The sequence below is a fragment of the Ciconia boyciana genome, chromosome 1 (assembly GCF_034638445.1).
Source record: "Ciconia boyciana chromosome 1, ASM3463844v1, whole genome shotgun sequence".
NCBI lineage: Eukaryota > Metazoa > Chordata > Aves > Ciconiiformes > Ciconiidae > Ciconia > Ciconia boyciana.
In genome coordinates, this window is record NC_132934.1 from 18,303,890 (window position 1) to 18,324,129 (window position 20,240).

The 20,240-nt window shown below is 35.2% G+C and overlaps 1 protein-coding gene across 3 annotated transcripts in view; it reads left to right on the forward strand.

Moving 5' to 3' along the window:
• The window catches only part of TBC1D22A (TBC1 domain family member 22A), a 185,674-nt gene that overhangs the window by 75,729 nt on the left and 89,705 nt on the right, over positions 1–20,240 (forward strand). For all 3 annotated transcript variants that reach the window (XM_072860205.1, XM_072860218.1, XM_072860209.1), the window contains exon 10: positions 12,233–12,308. In XM_072860205.1, coding sequence (XP_072716306.1) covers positions 12,233–12,308 — 76 coding nt within the window. The remainder of the gene's footprint in view (positions 1–12,232; positions 12,309–20,240) is intronic.

Genomic DNA, 20,240 nt, shown 5'->3' on the forward strand with positions numbered 1-20,240 from the left:
ATTTATAGAAGCCTGCTTCTGAGGGTGTGTGTAGCCATGTGCAAAATATGTCTAAATAAGACCACCATTCTTGATTATTTTCAACATGTTAGTTGATAATTTCACATTTTTAATCTATATGACAGTATTTTGGTGCATTCCTATTGTGAATAAAAATCATGTATTCCTAGATTTTTTATAGCTAGTGAATTTCCAAAACTATTTTGTCTTGCATTTCAACTTGAACAGTCAAAAGATAAAATGTGTCAGATGTCAGTCCACCATGCTTAAGATAAAGCTGGTTGTCCTTAGAACACTTCTAAACTGTAGATGACACTTAAGTATTTTTGCATTTTCACCTGTAAGAATAATGGCTGTGCATATGGGAAAACTAGAACTTATCCCACAAGTATTTTTTCCAGTTAATTAAGCAGACATTCCCATATATCTGTTGTAATTAACTTTTTTTATTACTAAATCATCCTTTATAACACTTGCCTCAACAGAGTCCTGTTAACATTCAAGTAAAAAGTTCATGTGGATCTGTGCCACCTGAAAACGTAACGTTCATGTATAAAATACAGTGTAACTCTTCATTTTAACTTCAAGTATAATGGTAATAAAATAACAAAAGGAGAAATATATGCATTGCATAATGATCTACCCAGATGTATTAAAAATGGCAATAAAATATTAATATCATTATTTATCAGGGCCTGGGAAATTTTAGAATAAAAGGAAGATAATTAATTTCCAGGAACTGGAGTATACTGAGGTATATATTTGCTATTTCTATGGCTGATTAAATAGCAAAATTTATGATCTGCATAGGGAATCCTGCAAAGTTCTTTCTAGCTCCTGAGTTATGGAAAGTTGTTGCTAATGTGTGCCTCAAGTCTGAATTACGGATGGATGGATGGAATGCTGCTTGGAAAGCCTTTCAGAGGTCTGTGGGAACAGATGAATACCATGAATATGGAGCTCAAATGTTGAGAAGTACATACAGAAATAACTGATGCTAGCTCTTCTGAAAATTCTTCATAGGATCTTCCAAAGGTTTATTTTTAAGGAAAAAATAGGTGGAAGATAGTTTTCTTTGTACCTTTTCATTAAACTCTTGCAAGACAAGTTTCTTGATTATGTCTGCAATTCATTTGGGTAGCTAGTTTAGGGTTATGATAAATTGCAGATCTGTTGTCTGAGAATATGGGTTCGTTAGCCAAGATAGACAGATATAAGGAATACGTACTGTAAGTATCTGCATCTGTCTCTTACCTGTCTCTTGTCATGTGAACCATGTGTCTGTTGCATATGTGCTTTCATGCATGGGTCAAGTTTCTGTATCACAGGTACCTCAGGGCCTACCTGTGCAAATGCAATGATAGCTTGTCTAGGATTTCTGGGTATGCATCAGCCCAACGCTTCTGGTAAGCTTAGGTCAATGGAGAAAGTAGTCTTTCCTCCCGCCTTCCTCAGCTGAACGTAGCACCCCAAATGTGGTGCGTTCAGGGCAAACATGATACATGATATAACTGTCTCCCAAGCAGTCTTCAGAGTCTCCACTAACATCGTACAGCTGATACTGAAAGACAGTACTGCATTCGTGCTCCAATTTCTGTATAAACAGATTCTAATGCCAGTCAAAATGCATGTTTTAGAAATGTGGAAGTCCTGTCAGGATTTGTCAGAAATGCTAGCAGCAGTTATTTCTGTATGTAGTTCTCTTAACATTTGAGCTGCATATTCATGCTCTGTGTCTGTTCCTGCAGCTACTACTGCTGTAACTCCATCTGTGAGATGGAACTTCTATATGGTAATAACTGTTTAGTAATTTCCAGAAATCTAGATTGTTCATTTTATGCTAGTGTCTTGTCCAAGGTGGATCCTGAGAATGACAAAACATGGTGGTATTTTTTCTTGAAGCTATGGCTATTCTAAGGAAAAACAATGGATTGCTTGATCAGAATTCTGTTTTCAAACACTTATAAAAGTAACAGCTTTTTATTTTAGAATTGAAGTGCAAGTTGTGTTGTAGAACTTTATGAATTATAATGTATATAATTACAGGGATGACTGGTGATGATTGCAAACAGATTGCTCTGTCTTGCTGAAAGTGAGTTTATTGTTGAGTGGAGACTTCTATTCTGATGAATAAACAATACCTTGGGATTACTCTTATTCTTTTCATTATCAGTGGCTTCCATAAAGCTATTTCTAACTTATGAACAATTTTAAATTCAAATATCCAGTTTCTCAAATTTAGATATTAATTGGAAAATCATAAACATGAGAAATTTCATGAGAAATAGGTTCTGCAATTAGGGCAGGCATTTGTGCCTGTTCAGGATTCTAGAATGTCTTTTCTTCTAATGAGAAATGGACAACTTCAACATTTTTAGTGTTGAAGTTTATCAAATGATACCCCTAAATGGTATTTTTCTGTTCCTCTATCTGCATGTCATATGTGAGACTCAAATCTTCTGAAACATAAGCATGGCCACAACAGGTGCTTCTATCCAAATCCTTTCTATATTCATACTCAGATGTCTGCTTCTATTTTTCTTACATAATCTGTTGGAGCAGATACTCTTTTATGGTGTTTTAAACTTAGAGTGAAGGAAAAGAAGATTCAAAGTAGAACAAGAGTCTAGAAACTTTTCTGTAAACAGGTTTTACCTTTCTCAATTCAAGAGAATGTTCTTACACAGGATACACATAAATTACTGTTAAGAATGAATACCATTAAGGGAAGACTTTTTTGAGGGGAAAACACATGCAGTATTGTGTCATTCTGTGTGACTTTTCCTTTTCCAAAGGACCTTCAGATCTTCAAAGTCTTGTTTGAAGCTCCTCTTCATAGAGTTCTTTGAAGACTTTATTAGTACCTGAATTAAAAAAAAAATACATTTTATTGAACAACACTAGGAAGTTAAACAAACTGAGGCAGTAGAGGAGTTGTAATTACGAGCTGTTGGAATGTAGTTAACACAATTGTTATGTTAGTCCTGTTCTTTTGATGTGACAATAATTAAAGCATGTTTGCTATTGTCTGTTCAAAACTTGGAATAGGTAAAATGTAGAAAAAGCGTATCTGCTATGGTCTTCCCGTATGGCTCTGGGTAGATTTAGTCTGAGCAGCTAAGAACTCTGTCATGGTTGTTGATGATCTGGCCTCAGATAGATTATTTCAAAGTAGATCTCGAAACTCTTGATGTACCAAAAACTGAGATAAAAAATGTCAACATTTTAGATTTTTGGAATAAATGATCCTTCAAACTCGTCTATACTGAGACTGTCATTAACAATGAGCCTGAGTCATACAGCATTAGTGTCTACTTTGCAAAATATAAATCGTGCATTGATTTAGAAGAATTGTAATTAAATTTATTGTTTGTGATATCACTGACTGTATAGTAGGAGTATGCCACAAGAATAAGCTTTGCATGCAAATTGCTGAGTTTGGACTAGCGTCTGTCCATGAGAGATCTTTTGGGACTCTCCTGAAATTTCTAGTGGCTTGCTTGGTCACTGGAGGACTTCTGTTCCTCCCCATCAGTTTGAGAAGATTGAATGCATCACTGGGATCCTGTGCATCAGGATGCCTAGTAAGAATTTCAGAGGCAGTTGCTAACTCTGCTCAGTTTGAAGTATATCTGTGATTACCTCCTTATGAGGGTCTCTGGTAATGGGTAAACAAGAAGATCAATGCTCAAAATTGCTTTGGTATGAGAGGAATGGAATGGGGTGGATGGGACATCAGATTTTGAAAATGCTCTCAAGGGGATTCAGGAGAGCAAGATAATTAGACATGCACATCAGGAAAGTTTGTAGAAAGTGTAAAAATAAACAGAATTAATGGTTAAAGGATAAAAACCATATTATTTAACATTTTCTACAAGTCCTGTAAAGCAGCACAAATCTGGTAGCTTTTGGAATGAATCAGTGAGACTGTGAACAACTGTACTATTTAATTTAATTTCCCAAATGCATTTTGATACAGTCCTTTACCAGAAGTTCATAAAGAAGCTAAGCGTCCATGGTAGAAGCATTGCCTGTTACCACGTAGGGAGGAGAAAGGTTTATGTAAGTAGTCCTCAAAAGAGAAAACATCACTTTGCTACTTTTAAAACCTAAAAGGAGTTTGTGCTCTGTATGCTGCTCTAATCCCTGCTGTCCATCCCATTTTGAAATGATGGATTGAAAGTTAAAAAAAAATAATAATGGAGCAAGATAAGTGTGATAAAAGGTATGAAACAGTTTCTGGGTGATGGATTAAGTTCTTCAGCTTGGATGACTTAGCTAAGTGGAGGAATGTAATAAAAGTCTTTAAAATGATGAGCTGCATGAAGAAGGTGAATAGGGAGTAGCTTCTTTCCATCTCTTCTGATGCAAGACCTAGGTAGTATCTTGTAATACTGCTGAGTGACAGGCTTAAAGAGTGGTTGAGTAACTAAGCTGCGGGGCTACTTGTCAAAGGATGAGAAGCATTTTACATGGGTTTAGAACCTGAACAGTTTGACGTTTGGTTGAAGAAAAGTCTTCCAACAACTTTAATCGCCAATATACCACCTTGAGTTAGGGAAGTCTCAGTGCTGCAAACTGGAAACTGAAAGAATGCTGCATATCCCTGCGGGTTTATTTTGCTCCTATTGTCCCGTGTAGTCATTTGCTGCTGACTGCTCTTAAAAGTTTGTTTGGCCCAGTACCCAGTTTTAAGTTTGTAACAATGCCTTTGTTGGGACTTCAAGTAATAGAAAATTGAGGGCATCAGTAGGATTTATCCTGAGGGCTGTAGTTTTTCTTCAGGACAGGTGCCTTCAGAAGCTCTTAAGGAGCCTGTGTCTCTTTGGAAGCCAATAACGCAGTTTTCTAACATGTCACTGAGAGTAAAATTTTCAGGAAGAGAATAAATCTATTTGTAATCGGTTCTGAATGCATATATGAAAGACATTGGTTTCTGTGTTTTAGAGGAAATATGCTGTGCTATCAGTATGCTTCAGAATAAAAATATCTTATCTTCTACCTAAAATTTACAGCATCAGCTTTTGGGGTTGTAAGTGTCCATGTTTATGATTTCTAGCTCTTACCCAGATTTGAACTGTTGTCTGGCCTACGCCATAATCCAAAAATACACCTGAGCACTTCTTTTATTGCTACTTTAACAGTTTCTGTAATTTATAATACATCCACTTCTGTAAGACTGAGGTTTGATTACACAGCCCAGTAGAAGATTGGGTCTTTGATTCTGAGACTATGGATACTATTATAACACGAGAATCAGCACCTACTTTTTAATAAGATGTTGCTTTTTCCATCATGTTATGTAGGAATAAATAAGAGAATGTTTTCCGTGTAGAAAATACTGGGCTGCAACACTTTGTAAATCACTTTCCTACTGCTTAGGAAGTTTTAGGTTTTCAAAAGTCAGGTTTAATAATTACAAAGGTTGAAAGATCTTTTCTTTTAAAGGAAGTATCTTGGAGTAATTATGGAACATGCTATGGAACATGCACAAACAGCATGCTCCAGCACACTTGTTTGTTTGTTCTGGTACATGCACACTCTTTCTCTCTCCTGAACTGTATTTAAGATTGCATTTACATTATGATCTCCAGCTTCAAGAAACATTTTGGGTAAACTGTGCCTACCATCGATAGTGTTAATATACATGATACTATCATCATCTAAGTGTCATGCTTCCCTCCCACCTGCCCCCACCTTTTTGCATAACTTTGAGAGCAAGGTGAGCCAAGATTTTTAATAGGAGTTTGCTTAGAGGATACACAAATATGTGAATGAATTACTTAAATGAGTTTAAAAAATAAAATTGAGAAGATCCCTTTCGGACATAAAGAGAAAAATATACAACTTCAAAAAGCTTTTTTTCTTCCAGTTTTCTTTTGTTCATGTGATAATATACTTAAGCATACCTAAATTGGTGTATAGGAATTCTTAAATATACATCAGTAGAGGAAATAGATGTGTAGGTATGCCGTATACAGATTGCTTACTGTATCCTTTATATTTAAAAGCTCTGATCTGATTGATTAAACCTTATTAAAACCAAACAAACAAGACATGAAGACTTTGTGTCAAAACTTTCCGTTTGCTTCTGTAAATGGTTCTGATATTTTCATCAGTACATTGCTGGTGAACAGTTTGTGTGACCTAAAAAGATGAGAAGCACTGTGCCTATACTGGTGCCTGGCTGCAGACATTATTGTCAAATTATTGACAGTGTTTTTTCCTTTCGATTTGGCTGGCTCTATTTCTCCTTCTGTGATGACATAAAAGGTTGTTTTCCTTTCCTCTTCAGCTTGCTTCTTCTCTTAAAATTATCCTGTCATCACCTATTTAAAGAAAAAGATGGGGGACTTTGTTTAGCTATTTTCAAAATAGAAAGTATTCCTGATGGCAACTCTAGTAAAGGTCATATGTGCAATATATTAAGTAGTGCAGTAAGGTTCTGTATCATTCAGAGGGCATTGTTTCCCCAAGGTTCTTAGCTTAGAGAGTTGCAAATTTGTTTCATTTTCTGGCCCTGGGAAACAATTTTTAATACACTGAAATTCTTTCTATGTATTTTTGAATAATATAAATCAGTGCAGAAGGGCAAAGGATCTAAAATGTTAAAATTTCTGATGTGTAGATAAGAAAAGTTGCATTTTGAAACTTTAAAATATTTCCTAAGGAATGAGTAGAAAAAGTAATATAGTGTGTTTTCATTTGTTTGTGTGTGTATATATATCTATTTATATATACAGACAGAAGGACATATATGTATATATATTACTTATACTTAGAAATTTATTAAATATAATTCATAATATACATATGTTATTATATTTATATATAATACTCAGTAGGCATTTGATACCTTCTATGTGTGCTTACAGCTACCTTTGTACTTATACACCAGATGGCATTCACAAATGCTGTTTACATTTCTTTTCCCATGTGTAATTGAAATAATTGAAGAAGTTGGAAAGAAAGATTTTCAGATTTATTACAGACTCATTGTTATGAAGTACCTGTAGTATTTTGGAAGAGATTTAAAATTAAATGGAGATATGTTGAATTTACTGAACAGTTGCTTTGGAAGTACATTTAATATGCACTTAAAAAGCATCTGTGTCCTTTTTAGCACTCCATCCTAAGTTAGTAATATTTTGAACAGATAATAGTCAGTACTGTGTCTGCGTATGGTGATTAGAAATGGAGTATATTTGTTACAATATGCATCAGAGTGACTAATAAGAATCTCATTGATATATGTGGTTGAAAATACTATAATCTACTTTGGTATTTTATTCCTGACAGACAAATAAAAAATGCTAGCGGCTTATAGTGTAAATACTCCAACATTTGGAGGATATTAAGAATGCAAGTAGGACCATCCTTAGTTCACTCAGTATCACTTTCTCAGTGTATCCACAGAAAAGGTCACTTTAGGACTTACTTTTCAAGGTAAACACCTTTCCAAGATATATCTTACTGTCAGCATTCAGAATAGAGCTAGCAAAATGGATGGGACTTGATACCCAGTGGTTAAACATGCTTTTAGAAACTGGGATCTCTCTCTCTTTCTTTTTGTGAATATGGGAGGATAGCCCCAGTTAAATTTGTTCAGTGCATTTTTTCTTTATTTTCACTTTCTAATCAAGTTTCTTCTATTTAGAATTTCTCTAACCTTTAAAAAAATATAAGAAATTACCTAATGCGTTTTTTCATGTTTAGTGAGGGCTATAATTGAAATGTTTTATTTTAGATTATCATGATTATTTTTTAAGAAGTCCTGCCAGACCTCTTTGTAGTTGCAGGGCAGTGAGGTGGTTATGCTAGCCTCTACAGAATAAGTACAGACTACTAACACAAAGATTTGAGACTGAAGCAAGTTTTGAGCCCTTGTGACATTATAAAGTCTTAACCTTCTGTATTGTAAGGTGAAACTAATTATGTGTCAGAGTCTGAACTAGATATTATAACTATTCAGCTGTGAAGTAGGTTAGCATAGTTCACTGAAAGTATGTTGGAAGCTATCTGAGCAGAACATCGAGGAATTTAGATATTGTACACCCAATGTATGATTTTTTAATGTTTATCATAGATTCTGTTGTGTGCTCGTGCATACTTTGTCATATGTGAATACTTACTACAAAGTGTCAGCACAGTGGTTAGAAATATAAGACAGTTTGTTAACTGTTTGCTGAAGATCTGTTGAGGCAAGACAATCCTGTTGTCAGTTACTTAAGACTTTTTCAGAGTTTGTCTTTTGCTTAGTATTGATGGTCAAAGTTACACAAGGAATAAATGAGGAAATATAACAAAAATATGCAGGATGAGTAATGAAATGTTCCTGTGAGGACCCACAATTGTGAGGGGGAATAGGTAGGTGAGTTGAATACTGGAACACTTTTTTCTGCAAAAGTTAGCAGAGAACTTGTATTAGGTTTATGTGGCAAGGTTTTGGTAGCAGGGGAGCTGCAGGGGTGTCCTCTTGTGAGATGAGACCCCGTGTTGGACAGTGTTGTGGTTACGCCCCAGCCGGCAACTAAGGCCCACACAGTCACCCGCTTACTCCCCCCGGTGGGATGGAGGAGAGAATCGGAAGAGTAAAAGTGAGAAACCTCGTGGGTTGAGATAAAGACAGTTTAATAGGGAAGGCAAAAGCTGTGCACGCAAGCAGAGCAAAACAAGGAATTCATTCACTCCTTCCCGTGGGCAGGCAGGTGTTCAGCCATCTCCAGGAAAGCAGGGCTCCATCACGTGTAACAGTTACTTGGGAAGACAAACGGCATCACTCTGAACGTCCCCCCCTTCCTTTTTCTTCCCCAGCTTTATATACTGAGCATGATGCCATACGGTATGGAATAGCCCTTTGGCCAGTTTGGATCAGCTATCCTGGCTGTGCCCCCTCCCAACTTCTTGTGCACCTGGCAGAGCACGGGAAGCTGAAAAGTCCTTGACTAGTGCAGCAACAACTAAAACATCTCTGTATTATCAACACTGTTCTCAGCACAAATCCAAAACATAGCCCCGTACCAGCTACTATAAAGAAAATTACCTCTATCCCAGCCAAAACCAGCACACAGAGCCAGTTCTAGCCAGCTCCAAGGTGGACCTGTCGCTAGCCAAAGCTGAGCCCATCAGTGATGCTGGTGGTGCCTCTGTGATAACATATTTGAGAAAGAGTAAAAAAACACTGTGCAGCATCTGTGAGAGAGGAGTGAGAACAAGTGAGAGAAACAACCCTGCAGACACTGAAGTCAGTGAAGAAGGAGGGGGAGGAGGTGTTCCAGGAGCAGAGGTTCCCCTGCAGCCCGTGGAGAAGACCATAGTGAGGCAGGCTGTCCCCCTGCAGCCCATGGAGGACCCCATGCCACAGCCAGTGGAGATGCCGTGATGGAAGCTGCAGCCCATGGAGAGCCCATGCTGGAGCAGGCTCCTGGCAAGAGCTGTGGCCTGTGGAGAGGAGCCTGTGCAGGAGCAGGCTTTCTGGCAGGACATGTGGCCCATGGGGAGTGGCAGAGATGAAGTGTTATGAACAGACCACAAGCCCCATTTCCCATCCCCCTGTGCTGCTTGGGGGGGAGGAGGTAGAAGAGTTGGGAGTAAAGTTGAGTCAAATTTTGAAGCTGCTATCACCAATTAAATTGTATGATAGACGAATTAAAATCTTAACCACTGTACTTCTATATTGCCCCGAGAAATAATTCATTAATTTCATGAGTTTGACATGTTTTTTACCAGTCTTGCTAGCTTTTTCCTCCACCTATAAACACAAAAGGAGGAAGAATAGTAGGTGACAGAATACTTTTTATGTTTACAAAGTCCTTCTCACAGTTTTGCAAAATCCAGAAAGTCAATTACAAGTGTCATAGGAGGGAATATGTACAGTGTAGTTTAATTAGAAGAGAGAACTGGGGGAGCCAACAAAGATCTTTCCAGTTAGATGAGTCAGCACAAGTAGAATAGTGACTCCCAGCTGTGTTCATTTGCAGCTGAAATAATGGACAGAAAAATAAATGAATAGGCAAAAGATAGAGTATAGTGAAGAGCAAACATCTCTTTTCAAATCCAAGATGGCAGTTTTGGATTGCATTTCCAGGTGTGTACGGAGTAAATGGTGCTTTGAGAAAGGAAACAGTTTCAGATTCACAGGTCACAGTTGGGAGTTGCACTATCTGGGGAGAGACTAATGATTGAAGTAGTAGTGTTTTAGCTCTGTGTTGGCTTTCAGTGTTAAATACGTGGCGATACTGTTACAGAGGATCTGTTATAGATTAAACAATTGAGTACCTTATTGCTGTACTTGAGTACAGTACTACATCTAGAAATACCAGTTAACTTTCTTTAAATAAATAGATAGATAGAACAGTATATAAACACTTGAAAAAAAATTGAATACAGTTTTCATTACAGTTTTCTGTAAAGAAAATGAATACACTGTTTCCTAAAGATGCTGTATCCTGGATGTGATATGTGACTAATACAGGAGTGTGTCAGACTTGTATAAAAGGTATTATCCCAGTGCATGGGATAGTTCCTCTGTCCCCGAAATAAGATTATAGATTTGAATTCTGTGTGAGACTTTCCATTCTTTCAATTTTGATGATTTGTTGCACTACTGAGGATGCTCATGTTCTACTTGAGAGACAATGCCAACAAGATGAAATGGTTGCCTATTTCAGTTGTGATGCCTGTGGAAAATTCCAAAATTCAGAGAATTATCTTTGTTTCCTCGCCAACACTGTTTTGGTTTATACATTGATTTCTATCATCAAATACTGTGAAAGTGCTACTGCTAGACCAGTAGAGAACTTAGCTATAATTTTTTAAATAGCTACTACTGTGCTCGGTTACAAGCGATCAGAGCACATAATAGACTTTGATACTGTAAACCACTGTTGTTGGCTGAAGTACTGTAACCAACAGAATTATTAGTGTATAATTTTCTTTTGTGAGCTATTAGGTTTCATTCTTTATGGCAGGTTTAATAGAATTTGAAGATTAAATTGCAATTCAGTTTCATAAAACAAATAAAAATAAAAAAGCCCATGTAAATATTGTCAAGAAAGTCAATATGGCCTTTTTTTTTTTTTTAATAAAAAGAAAAATGTCTGAAGGTACATAAAAATGAACTGATATTCATCCCTTTACTCTAAGGCCAAGTTAACATTTGAAATCAAGTCAAGAAAAAATAATATTCCAGCATCAGTGAAAAATTTTTTAGGATGATTTCTGGGATAGTTGCTCAACTCTCCAATTGATTTTTATAAGGGAATTATTCAAACAATAGCAGTTGAGGTGAAAAATCCTTTACCCTGGTTTTCCATGTAGGTAGTGGTTACCTGAAAACAATTTTACATAGCAACTTTCTTATTTTAAAATATATATTGGTAATTTTATTTTCTTGAATCTCTCTATATAGAAAACCATAACAAAATTAGTTGAGTTGGAGGGATTGTCAACCAAATATTCAGAAACATTGCTGTGTATTTAAATAATGTCTTTATTTAAAAAGATTTATCACTTTGGGGTTAAAGTGGAGATACCTTTCTCTTTCTCATTATTTCAAACTATAGACTATATTATAGAGCTGCAATCCAAAACTAAAAAATCCAGTTAGAATTAATACCTTCAAACAAATACATGCAAATACCCTGCCATTTTAGCTATATAGCTTGTGTGTTAGATTATAATTAATGATATTAACTGTAACCTTGGGTTAAGAACAGTCATGACTCCACTGAAACAGACTTTTGATTTCTTATGCTGCTGGAAGTTATTCTGAACTTCTAAAGATCAAATTCTTATCCTGTCACTGATTACGGTCTAAATTTTAATATTTCCTACATTATTTGTGATAAAATTGTAAATTTATGAGAAAAAAAATCACCTTAAAAAAATCTCTAGCATTGGCACATTTTGGCATTTAAGGTGACAGCCTTTTAAAGCTACGTGGACTTTTGCAATAAAGATGTAACTTCAGGGGCACTAGATTAGCAAGTAGAGAGCAATTGATGCAGCAATAGCTATAGGGTATATTGTTAGAGACAGGGACTTGAAGTAGGACTATACGATGTGATGATTTATTGCTTAACAGATAGAAGCAGACCTAGGAAATGTAAAAACAAAACACACCTTAACAAAACATAGAAGAATACATGGATTGAGATAAGTAATTGAAGGAAAAGAAACTTTTTTTTTTTCCCCTCCACAAACTTATACTTGTATGTGGTCTCTTCTTCAGGACAACTACACGTTTGCACAGCCAGGAATTCAAAAGAAAGTGAAAATGTTGGAAGAACTTGTTAGTCGGATCGATGGTAAGTCTTAAAAGCTAACCTAATTTTGAACTGGTGTTTCATTGAAAGCGGTTAGAATGTTTGCAAGAAGTCAAGCCAACATCACTGCAGTTACCTACAATGGTGGGCTAAGATCGCCTTCCTCATATGAGGTGTCATACTCAATCAATTTGTGGAGCACTGGCCTTTGCAAGATCGCTGTCGTGTATCATTTAAAAGAAAGCCACTAGAGCATGAGCCACTTTCATTACTTTTTATTAAGGCAATATAATCAAAATTCAGTGGCAATTTCTTTGCAGCAGAGTAATGACCACATACAAAATGCACCCAGTATTCATTTCACATTAAGCTCAATGATTGTTGTAATTCGGGCAAGTCACAGTGGTTGTTTATGGTTGTCCTTCGGCACTATGTTTTGTGCCTTTGTGCATCATTTTGCTATCTGGAATGCCTGAATAATTTCTCTGTGGAATCCAATTAATTATGAACTCTGGAAATAACATCTTTAATATTATAGATAAATTACAGTGTGTGCAGGGGTAATTTTAGATTATGCTTTCATGTTTTAGCAGGGCACTTGGAAATATTTTCTACCTTCATCCTTAAAATAATTCCCTTCATGAAATGCTGACTGTCATATTGCTAGAACAGAGTTTAATTAAATGAAATGCAAGAGATAATGCTTGCCCATTCTGAACATACTCTCTTGATAGTTTGTTAAATTAATGAACAGAGTATTAACAAAATGTTGCCAAGCAGAACCGGGCATATATTTGCGACACTAGCCTGTCAATGATGAGATAGAAAAAGTATTTCTTATCTAGCTTAATATTTGATAATCTTCTTGGAAAGATTAATTCCATCTTTTCATTACACATACTGTGAAGTTTTTTTGTACCAGTGCTTACCGTAGCAGATTTTGGATTGGCCTGCACATATTTACATCCTGAATATTTGATAAAGCTCTTTGTGCCCTTTTAGGATGTTAAAGAATTTTTAATGATCAAAAACTAAGGGCAGGAGAACAATGTTTATGTAATAGTACACTATAAATGTAAATGTGTGTAAAACTTTTTGTTGTAGATGCATTTTTCTGTTTAAAATGTAAATGAATATGAAAAATATAACGGGATACTTCTGTATATAGGGTAGCGAAATATTGATATTTAAAATATTTTTAAAGCATATATATTTATTACTTCAAAAATAATCTAACTGCTTGCAGTGTGACTTTTTATATGTCATTTTATGCTTATATAAATATTGGTGTTTATATTTCAATTATTTATAGAAGCAAATGATTGTATATTAAATGAAGTGCATAATTATAATGCCTACAGATAGACTTCATGAACTTTGTCAATGAACATTTATATAAACAAATTCTTTAACCAAGTTTTTAAAATGAAAAATACTGTTCTGATAATCAACCTTATCATTTTGTTTAATAAAAATTTTAAATATAATACAATGTATTATTGTTTAGTTTCTAAGAAAGAAAGAAATGCTGAAGGCTTATTTGTACCTTCGATGCTTTAGAGATATAGTTAAATAACTTTTCTCAGTGGTTAGGTTTGGGAAGCATTATTTTTAAGCCTTTACACTTAAAGAAAAAAAAAAAAACCTGAGACGGTTGTAGCAAATCAATGTGTTTTCTTAAACTGTCCTTTACCAGTCTTTGTAACTGAAAGTAAAGTGTGGGTTCCTGATTTTTATCTGATTTAAAATAATTTTGTAAGGTCTTTATAGGACTGTATTTAATAGGACATTGTTGAAGTAGTTCCACATCAAAAACTGTAGTTATTTATTTATCTTTCTAAATGTGGATCCAATTTTTTCTTCAGCCTCTGCTCTTGCCTCTCTTGATCTAAGGGGACAGGGCCAACTTAGATCAGGCTGTGTAGAGTCTTGCCCTGTTGAGTTTTGAGTAACTCCAGGGATGGTGATTCTGCAGCCTCCTTGGGTAAGACTGTTCAAGGGTTTGACTACAGTCATTGTGATTTTTTTATTTTATTTTTTTTAGTATAAATGATTAGAATTTTTGTTTATGGAACTGATGTCCACTGCCTTTTATTTTATCTCTGCGTACCTCTGAGAAGAATCTGGCTCCATATTCTCTACACCCTCCCATTAGGTAGTTGCAGCTGTTCATAGTCTTTTCTTTTTAAGGCTGAACAAACCCAGTTCTGTCAGCCTCCTTTCATGTGTCAAGTGCTCCAGCTTCCTAACTGTCTTGGTTGCCCTCCACTGCACTTGTTCTTGTATGCCAGTGTCCCAGATTGGACCTAATGCTGCAGACATGGTCTCATAAGTGGTCAATACAGAGGAAGAATCACTTCTCCTGACCTGTTGGCTTCTCTCTTGCTTAGAAAGCCCAGAATACAGTTGGCCTTCCTTTCTGCAAGGACACACTGCTGACTTGAGTTACAGCCTGTTGTCCACCAGGACCCCCAAGTCCTTCCTGGCAGAGCTGCTTTCCAGCCAGTTGGTGCCCAGTCAGTACTGTTGCATGAGGCTATTCCATCCCAGATACAGGACGTTTGCCTCTTGTGAGCTTCAGGAGGTTCTGATCAGCCATTCCTTCATTGTGCCAAGGTCCCTCCAAATAGTAGCCCTGACTTTCGACATGTCAACCACTCCTCCCAATCTGGTATCATCCACAAACACAGGGAGTCCACTCTATGCCATCATTAGTTGTTAATAAAGGTGTTGCATAGTATTTGCCCCAGTATTGACCCCTGGGGGATGCCATTAGTAATGAGCTGTCAACTGGACTTTGTACTGCTGATCACAACCCTTACAATACAGCGGTCCAGGTAAAGTTTTGGATAGTAAAAGATATGCATCTTTCAGTATTCTTAGGGCTGGGTTTTTTTGTCTAGAAGACTGTGCACTCAGTTACTTTCTTTTGCTAGAAAAATACCAAAGTACATGTAAGATTGAAATAAAATTTTAGTTGTTAGATAGGCAATGGTGGATGTGTACTGCTGTCATTTCATAAACTTTTGTATGTCTCAGGTAAGGGATCCTGACCTGGCTGGCTTTTTGATGGAATCATGACATAGTTTGATTAAATTATAAATTGTTGTTGTTTGCTCTTCTGCATTTCTTCTTGCTTTTGCCTTTTTATCTTTATATTGGGTCTGCTATGCTGTAGCTGAAGGGAACTGTATGGTTGATATGAATTCAGTAACTTTGGTTTTTAAAAAAGAAATCTCACGATCTGTATTTACTGTAAATATCCTAAGTGCTAATTAAGGTTATTGTGGAAGAAAATAATATTGCTGTTGCTACTGTGTCACATTATTTTCTTGATGCTGGGTGGCTGCATGGTGAAGAGAATCTTAACATAATAAGTAGCTGCGTGAGTGTTTGAAGCTTGTACAGCTTGTTTGCTAATCGTAATGGGCTACCCGTGTATGAAAAGTGATGCTCGCCCTTCAGAGAGTGTTAATGCATTATGTTAGTGATTCAAGCAACCTTCATTAACCCAGCCTTATGGATCACAGTTCCTTTCAAAGTAACTGTCCTTGTGCGTACACTGCAGAACATTGCAGTAGACTTCAAACAGCCAAGCTACTCTGTTAATTTAATAATAATCGCAGTCTGCTTAAACTCCAGAAAATAATTTTGATGAATCATGTGTTTAATGGAATTTTTCAGTTTGTTAATAGAACATTGTTATAGACCAGATGGAATTTGAAGATAAAACATTATTCAATCTCATTTATATCCTTGCCATCATCGTTCAGATTGTTCTAGGAATTATACAAAAATATTGAGAGGGAGGATCAATAGATAGCTCAATAATATGAGGAATCTGTTATAACTAATTATCTTTTCTGTTTCATGTAATGTCAGTACAGCTTTTCTGCTCTAAATGATGAACCATCTCTCGTGGTTTGTAAAAGGTCACACTCACGGGGCATGCAGTCTCCCAGTTTTGCTTCATTTAGGCTTGAAAGCAAAGAAACGTGGTGTAGGAATGCCAAAATTAATTCAGGATTTGTGTTTCCAGAATTTACAGATGTTTAGCGTTTGGCTGGTTTCGTGCTTGGGAGAGTCTCAGATTCTTCAGTTTACTGTAAGACATCTGGTAATTACATTAGAGTTTGAGGTAGCCATTTGGAGAAGGCTGAGCATTTGTAGACTTAAGTAGTCTTGGGTTTTCATAAACATTGATAAAAGATGTTAAAATTGCATGGCATTCTCTGTAAATTAGCAAGAAGGCAGTTCTAGAAAAAAAAAAAGCCTATTATAATGTTAAATTTACTTTTTATTTATGTTGGCTTCTCATTAGCATTACAATAAACTATAAAGGCAGTATTGATGACTCAACTTAGTATAAATATTCTGCATCTTCTGTGAGGGTAAGTTTGGGAAGATTTTTTCCTCTTTTATAGAACAACTCCTGGGGTTTGCATCTGTGTTCTGCACACCCTCATCTGTGCTTATGTTTTCTTGTAGTTAAATAAATTCTGTGTTAGTAGTGTTCCAGATTCTTTCACCAGTAATCACCAATCTTATTATAGAATAGGCCCTTGAATCTTAGTAACAATAAATGGAAAAATAAAAATGCAGAAAATTATTAAAAAAAAAAGAAAGAAAAAAGCTTTTACTGTTGCTGTATATATATTTTTCCCCTTCTTTTGAAAATGGAAGTAATGGAAAAATACCTAAGAACATTAAAAGAGTTCTGTGTTTTGTCTTTCCCATAAGGAAGTTAATTTAGAATTCAGCTACATTTTTCAAAGGTTCAGTAGTATTTCAGTATTTCTGCTGTGTCCACAGTGAACGCATCTTCTGGCCATCTGTTTTTGGAGAGTCAAGTATTCTTACATATGATATTATAATTGGGACAATTTCTGGTTTATTTGCATTTTAATATTCTAAAAAATATTTACAAATTTTTAAGAGAAAGGAGGGTATTTTTAGTGCAAAATTAAAGTTATGTTCAAATTATTTTCAAAGAACGATTGTTTTAATAAATACTACATAGTATTTTGGGGAAAATACTTTTACTTATGCCTAGATGCAGTTAAAATGTTCATTCACCTTTTAAAACCATGTTATAATAAGGATTTTGCAAGTCCTATTTTTTTGATTGCTGCCATATTGTAAGTGTGTTTGTTTCATTCACTTCAAATGAAATACAAATTAGATAATGGGTTTTGTTTTAGAGTTCTGAACAAATTAATCTTGGCTCCACTAATCATACTTTATTTACTTATTTCTCTCTTGGGTTACAAATGTCTTGGTTTGTCAGTTGTCTGCAGTTCTGTAGATAGTGCCACAAGTAAGGACTTGTAATAAAGTACTTTCGTGTCATGGTCTTAAATTTATACTTTGCATATATTTTTGCTATTTATGCACACAGAAATTATAAATTTGTACAAGAGATGCATATTTTACTGTGTTGTGTGTATATACATGCAGGTGAAGTTCTTCATGAAACATAGTCAATTAAAACTTTTTCATTTTTATATGTATTTTTGTTTATCCAAAGTGAAAGAGGTTATTTAATTGGACCATTCTGTGTACTTCTCATGCTTTGAAATAGTTGCTGTAGATGTGTCTAAAAGGTTGGTTGATATAATTCTTAATATTTATGTAGCATGTTATGGTTTCTTATTTAATTGGAGATGTTTATAAAACATCCTTCACTAGAATAGGATTATGCTGGTGGAGTTATCCTTCCTAATGTCTGAGTTGATTTAAAAGCTGTGTGTTCTTTCTGGGCTGCTAAAGTTTTCAGTGTCCAGACTTCACACCTCTGAACATTGAGTTGGTGTTTGGCATTCAGCAGGTTCTCATCCCAAGAGATAAAGATGCCTATTCCCACAGAACTGTCCAGTGCTTCAAACACAAATGTTTCATGATTATGCTCAGAACTTAATGTCATATGATGCGTTAAGCCCAAAAAGTACTTAGAGAAACCTATTGAGTAGTTTTGATACTTCCATAGTTTCTAAAGGACATTCAGTTTCTGTGCTGATTGAACTTTTTAAACTGCAGAGAAAAATTGTTTTGCTTTTTCATTTAGGAAAATCTGAATCTCAAAAAGGCAAAATATCAACCAAGACTAATATGTCTTCTTATTAAACAACTTACTAGTAATTTAGACATAGGTTAACTAATCTATTTGTTTTTTAATTTGAATCTTGGGTGTTCATACAATGAACTGATGATTAAACTGTGGTAATAGGTGACATTTGATCAATCTTCATTACGTATTCAATCATGCTAATGATTTTTTTTAAAGTATGGTTAAAGAATACTTAATTGTATGTGCAAAATTATGTTCATGTTTGATTATACTGTAAAGCATTTTATGGACACCTATAATTTTGAAGTAGGATTGTGCTGAAGTATCTGGAAAAAAGAGCTCTAATTGTAATAGTTGCAAAGACTGGTATTCTTTAACTATACGGAAGCATTTTGAATTGGAAATGGAAACAGAATTTATTTATCCCTTATTGCTTCTGTTGAAAATTAGTGATTAAAATAAGGACCTTCTCTGTTCATCCATCTTTATATGTCAGCTTGGTGCTGAAGTGATTAAAAATCTTGTAAGCATTTCACAATTGTTTTAATTAATTTGTGCCATAAAGCTCTTTTTCATTTTCACAAAACCATCTCGTTTAGCTCACTAGTAGTTATTTTTTTAATCTGATGTTATGGTTGTAATTACTGTATTATACTTTGATCTACTCTTAAGTGCTGCTTACTGGACATTATAATTATTTAATATCTCTTTTAAATAATATTTTTATGTTTTACCATGGAGATTATATTTGTATGCTATTACAGAGTTCAGAGATCTTAGCAAGAGTTGAGATTGACTGTAAAGTTGTTTGTAAATTCCTGACCTCTGTAAGCACTTTAACTTTTAAATAGCAAAACCTTACTATTTTCATGGCAAATTTAAAAAAAAGGGAAGAAAAGAGAAGTTTAACATGATGGGAAATTTAAAAAGTGTTAGGCATAAACCCTGTTATGAATGCACACAGTTTGATTTAGAAGAACAGGCTACAGAAGTCCAATGAATGCTACCTGGAAGTAGAAGTGTCTCATCAAACATATTTGTCACTATTGTTTGTTGCACTTTGAATATTGAGTTCGACTTCGACCTGGAAACACAGGATGTATTTTTAACTCTTGGCTAGAATGGTAGATCTTCCTTGATCGCTACAAACTTTTTTCTAATAGTTTTCTCTATTTTGCATTGGATACCACAGAATTGTTACTTGCATTTGATTCTCTGAGGCAACTAGGTCTTCCCTCCTTCCCTCCATCCCTCCTCTAGTATTTTCTTCTTTTGCTTTGAGATCAGCCTCTTGGGCTTTTTAGTATTGGAGTATTGGCTATATCTTTTGTGTGTGAAGAAGGTATTTCTCAGTCATAGCTACTAGCTGTACATTTAGTGAGCTAGATTCAAATAGACCATTATCTCTAAATTGTAGGCCATGAGGAGAACATAATATGGTAATATTTCTGGTTTTCTGCCAGTCGTCTTTTCATTTTGTACAGGACTTTTCAATTTAGTTTTTTTAAATGCTTTTATTATAATTCTTAAAATGGATGATTTTAGCCAGGTATAAAAAGCAAACTAATTCTGGAACAAGATACAATCAGCATGAAAATCTTTTATTCGGATCCCTACTATTACTTGAAGCAGAATTGTGTATCATAATGAGATCTTGTCTTCAAGTGCACATTTATGATCTTTTGAATGCCTTTTTCAGTCATCAGGAACTTCTTTCGTTATTAATGTATATTAATAAAAATTAATACACATAACTAATAATAACTCATCGCTAAGCTGTAGTCTTGACAGAATTACTTTTGTTCAGACTTTCATTAATTCAGGTTGGGAAGTTGTAAGCCTTAATCTGCATCTGGCGACATCTGGTGTTGTGATTTTACTCCAAATTCTTGCCTTTGTCTCCTATA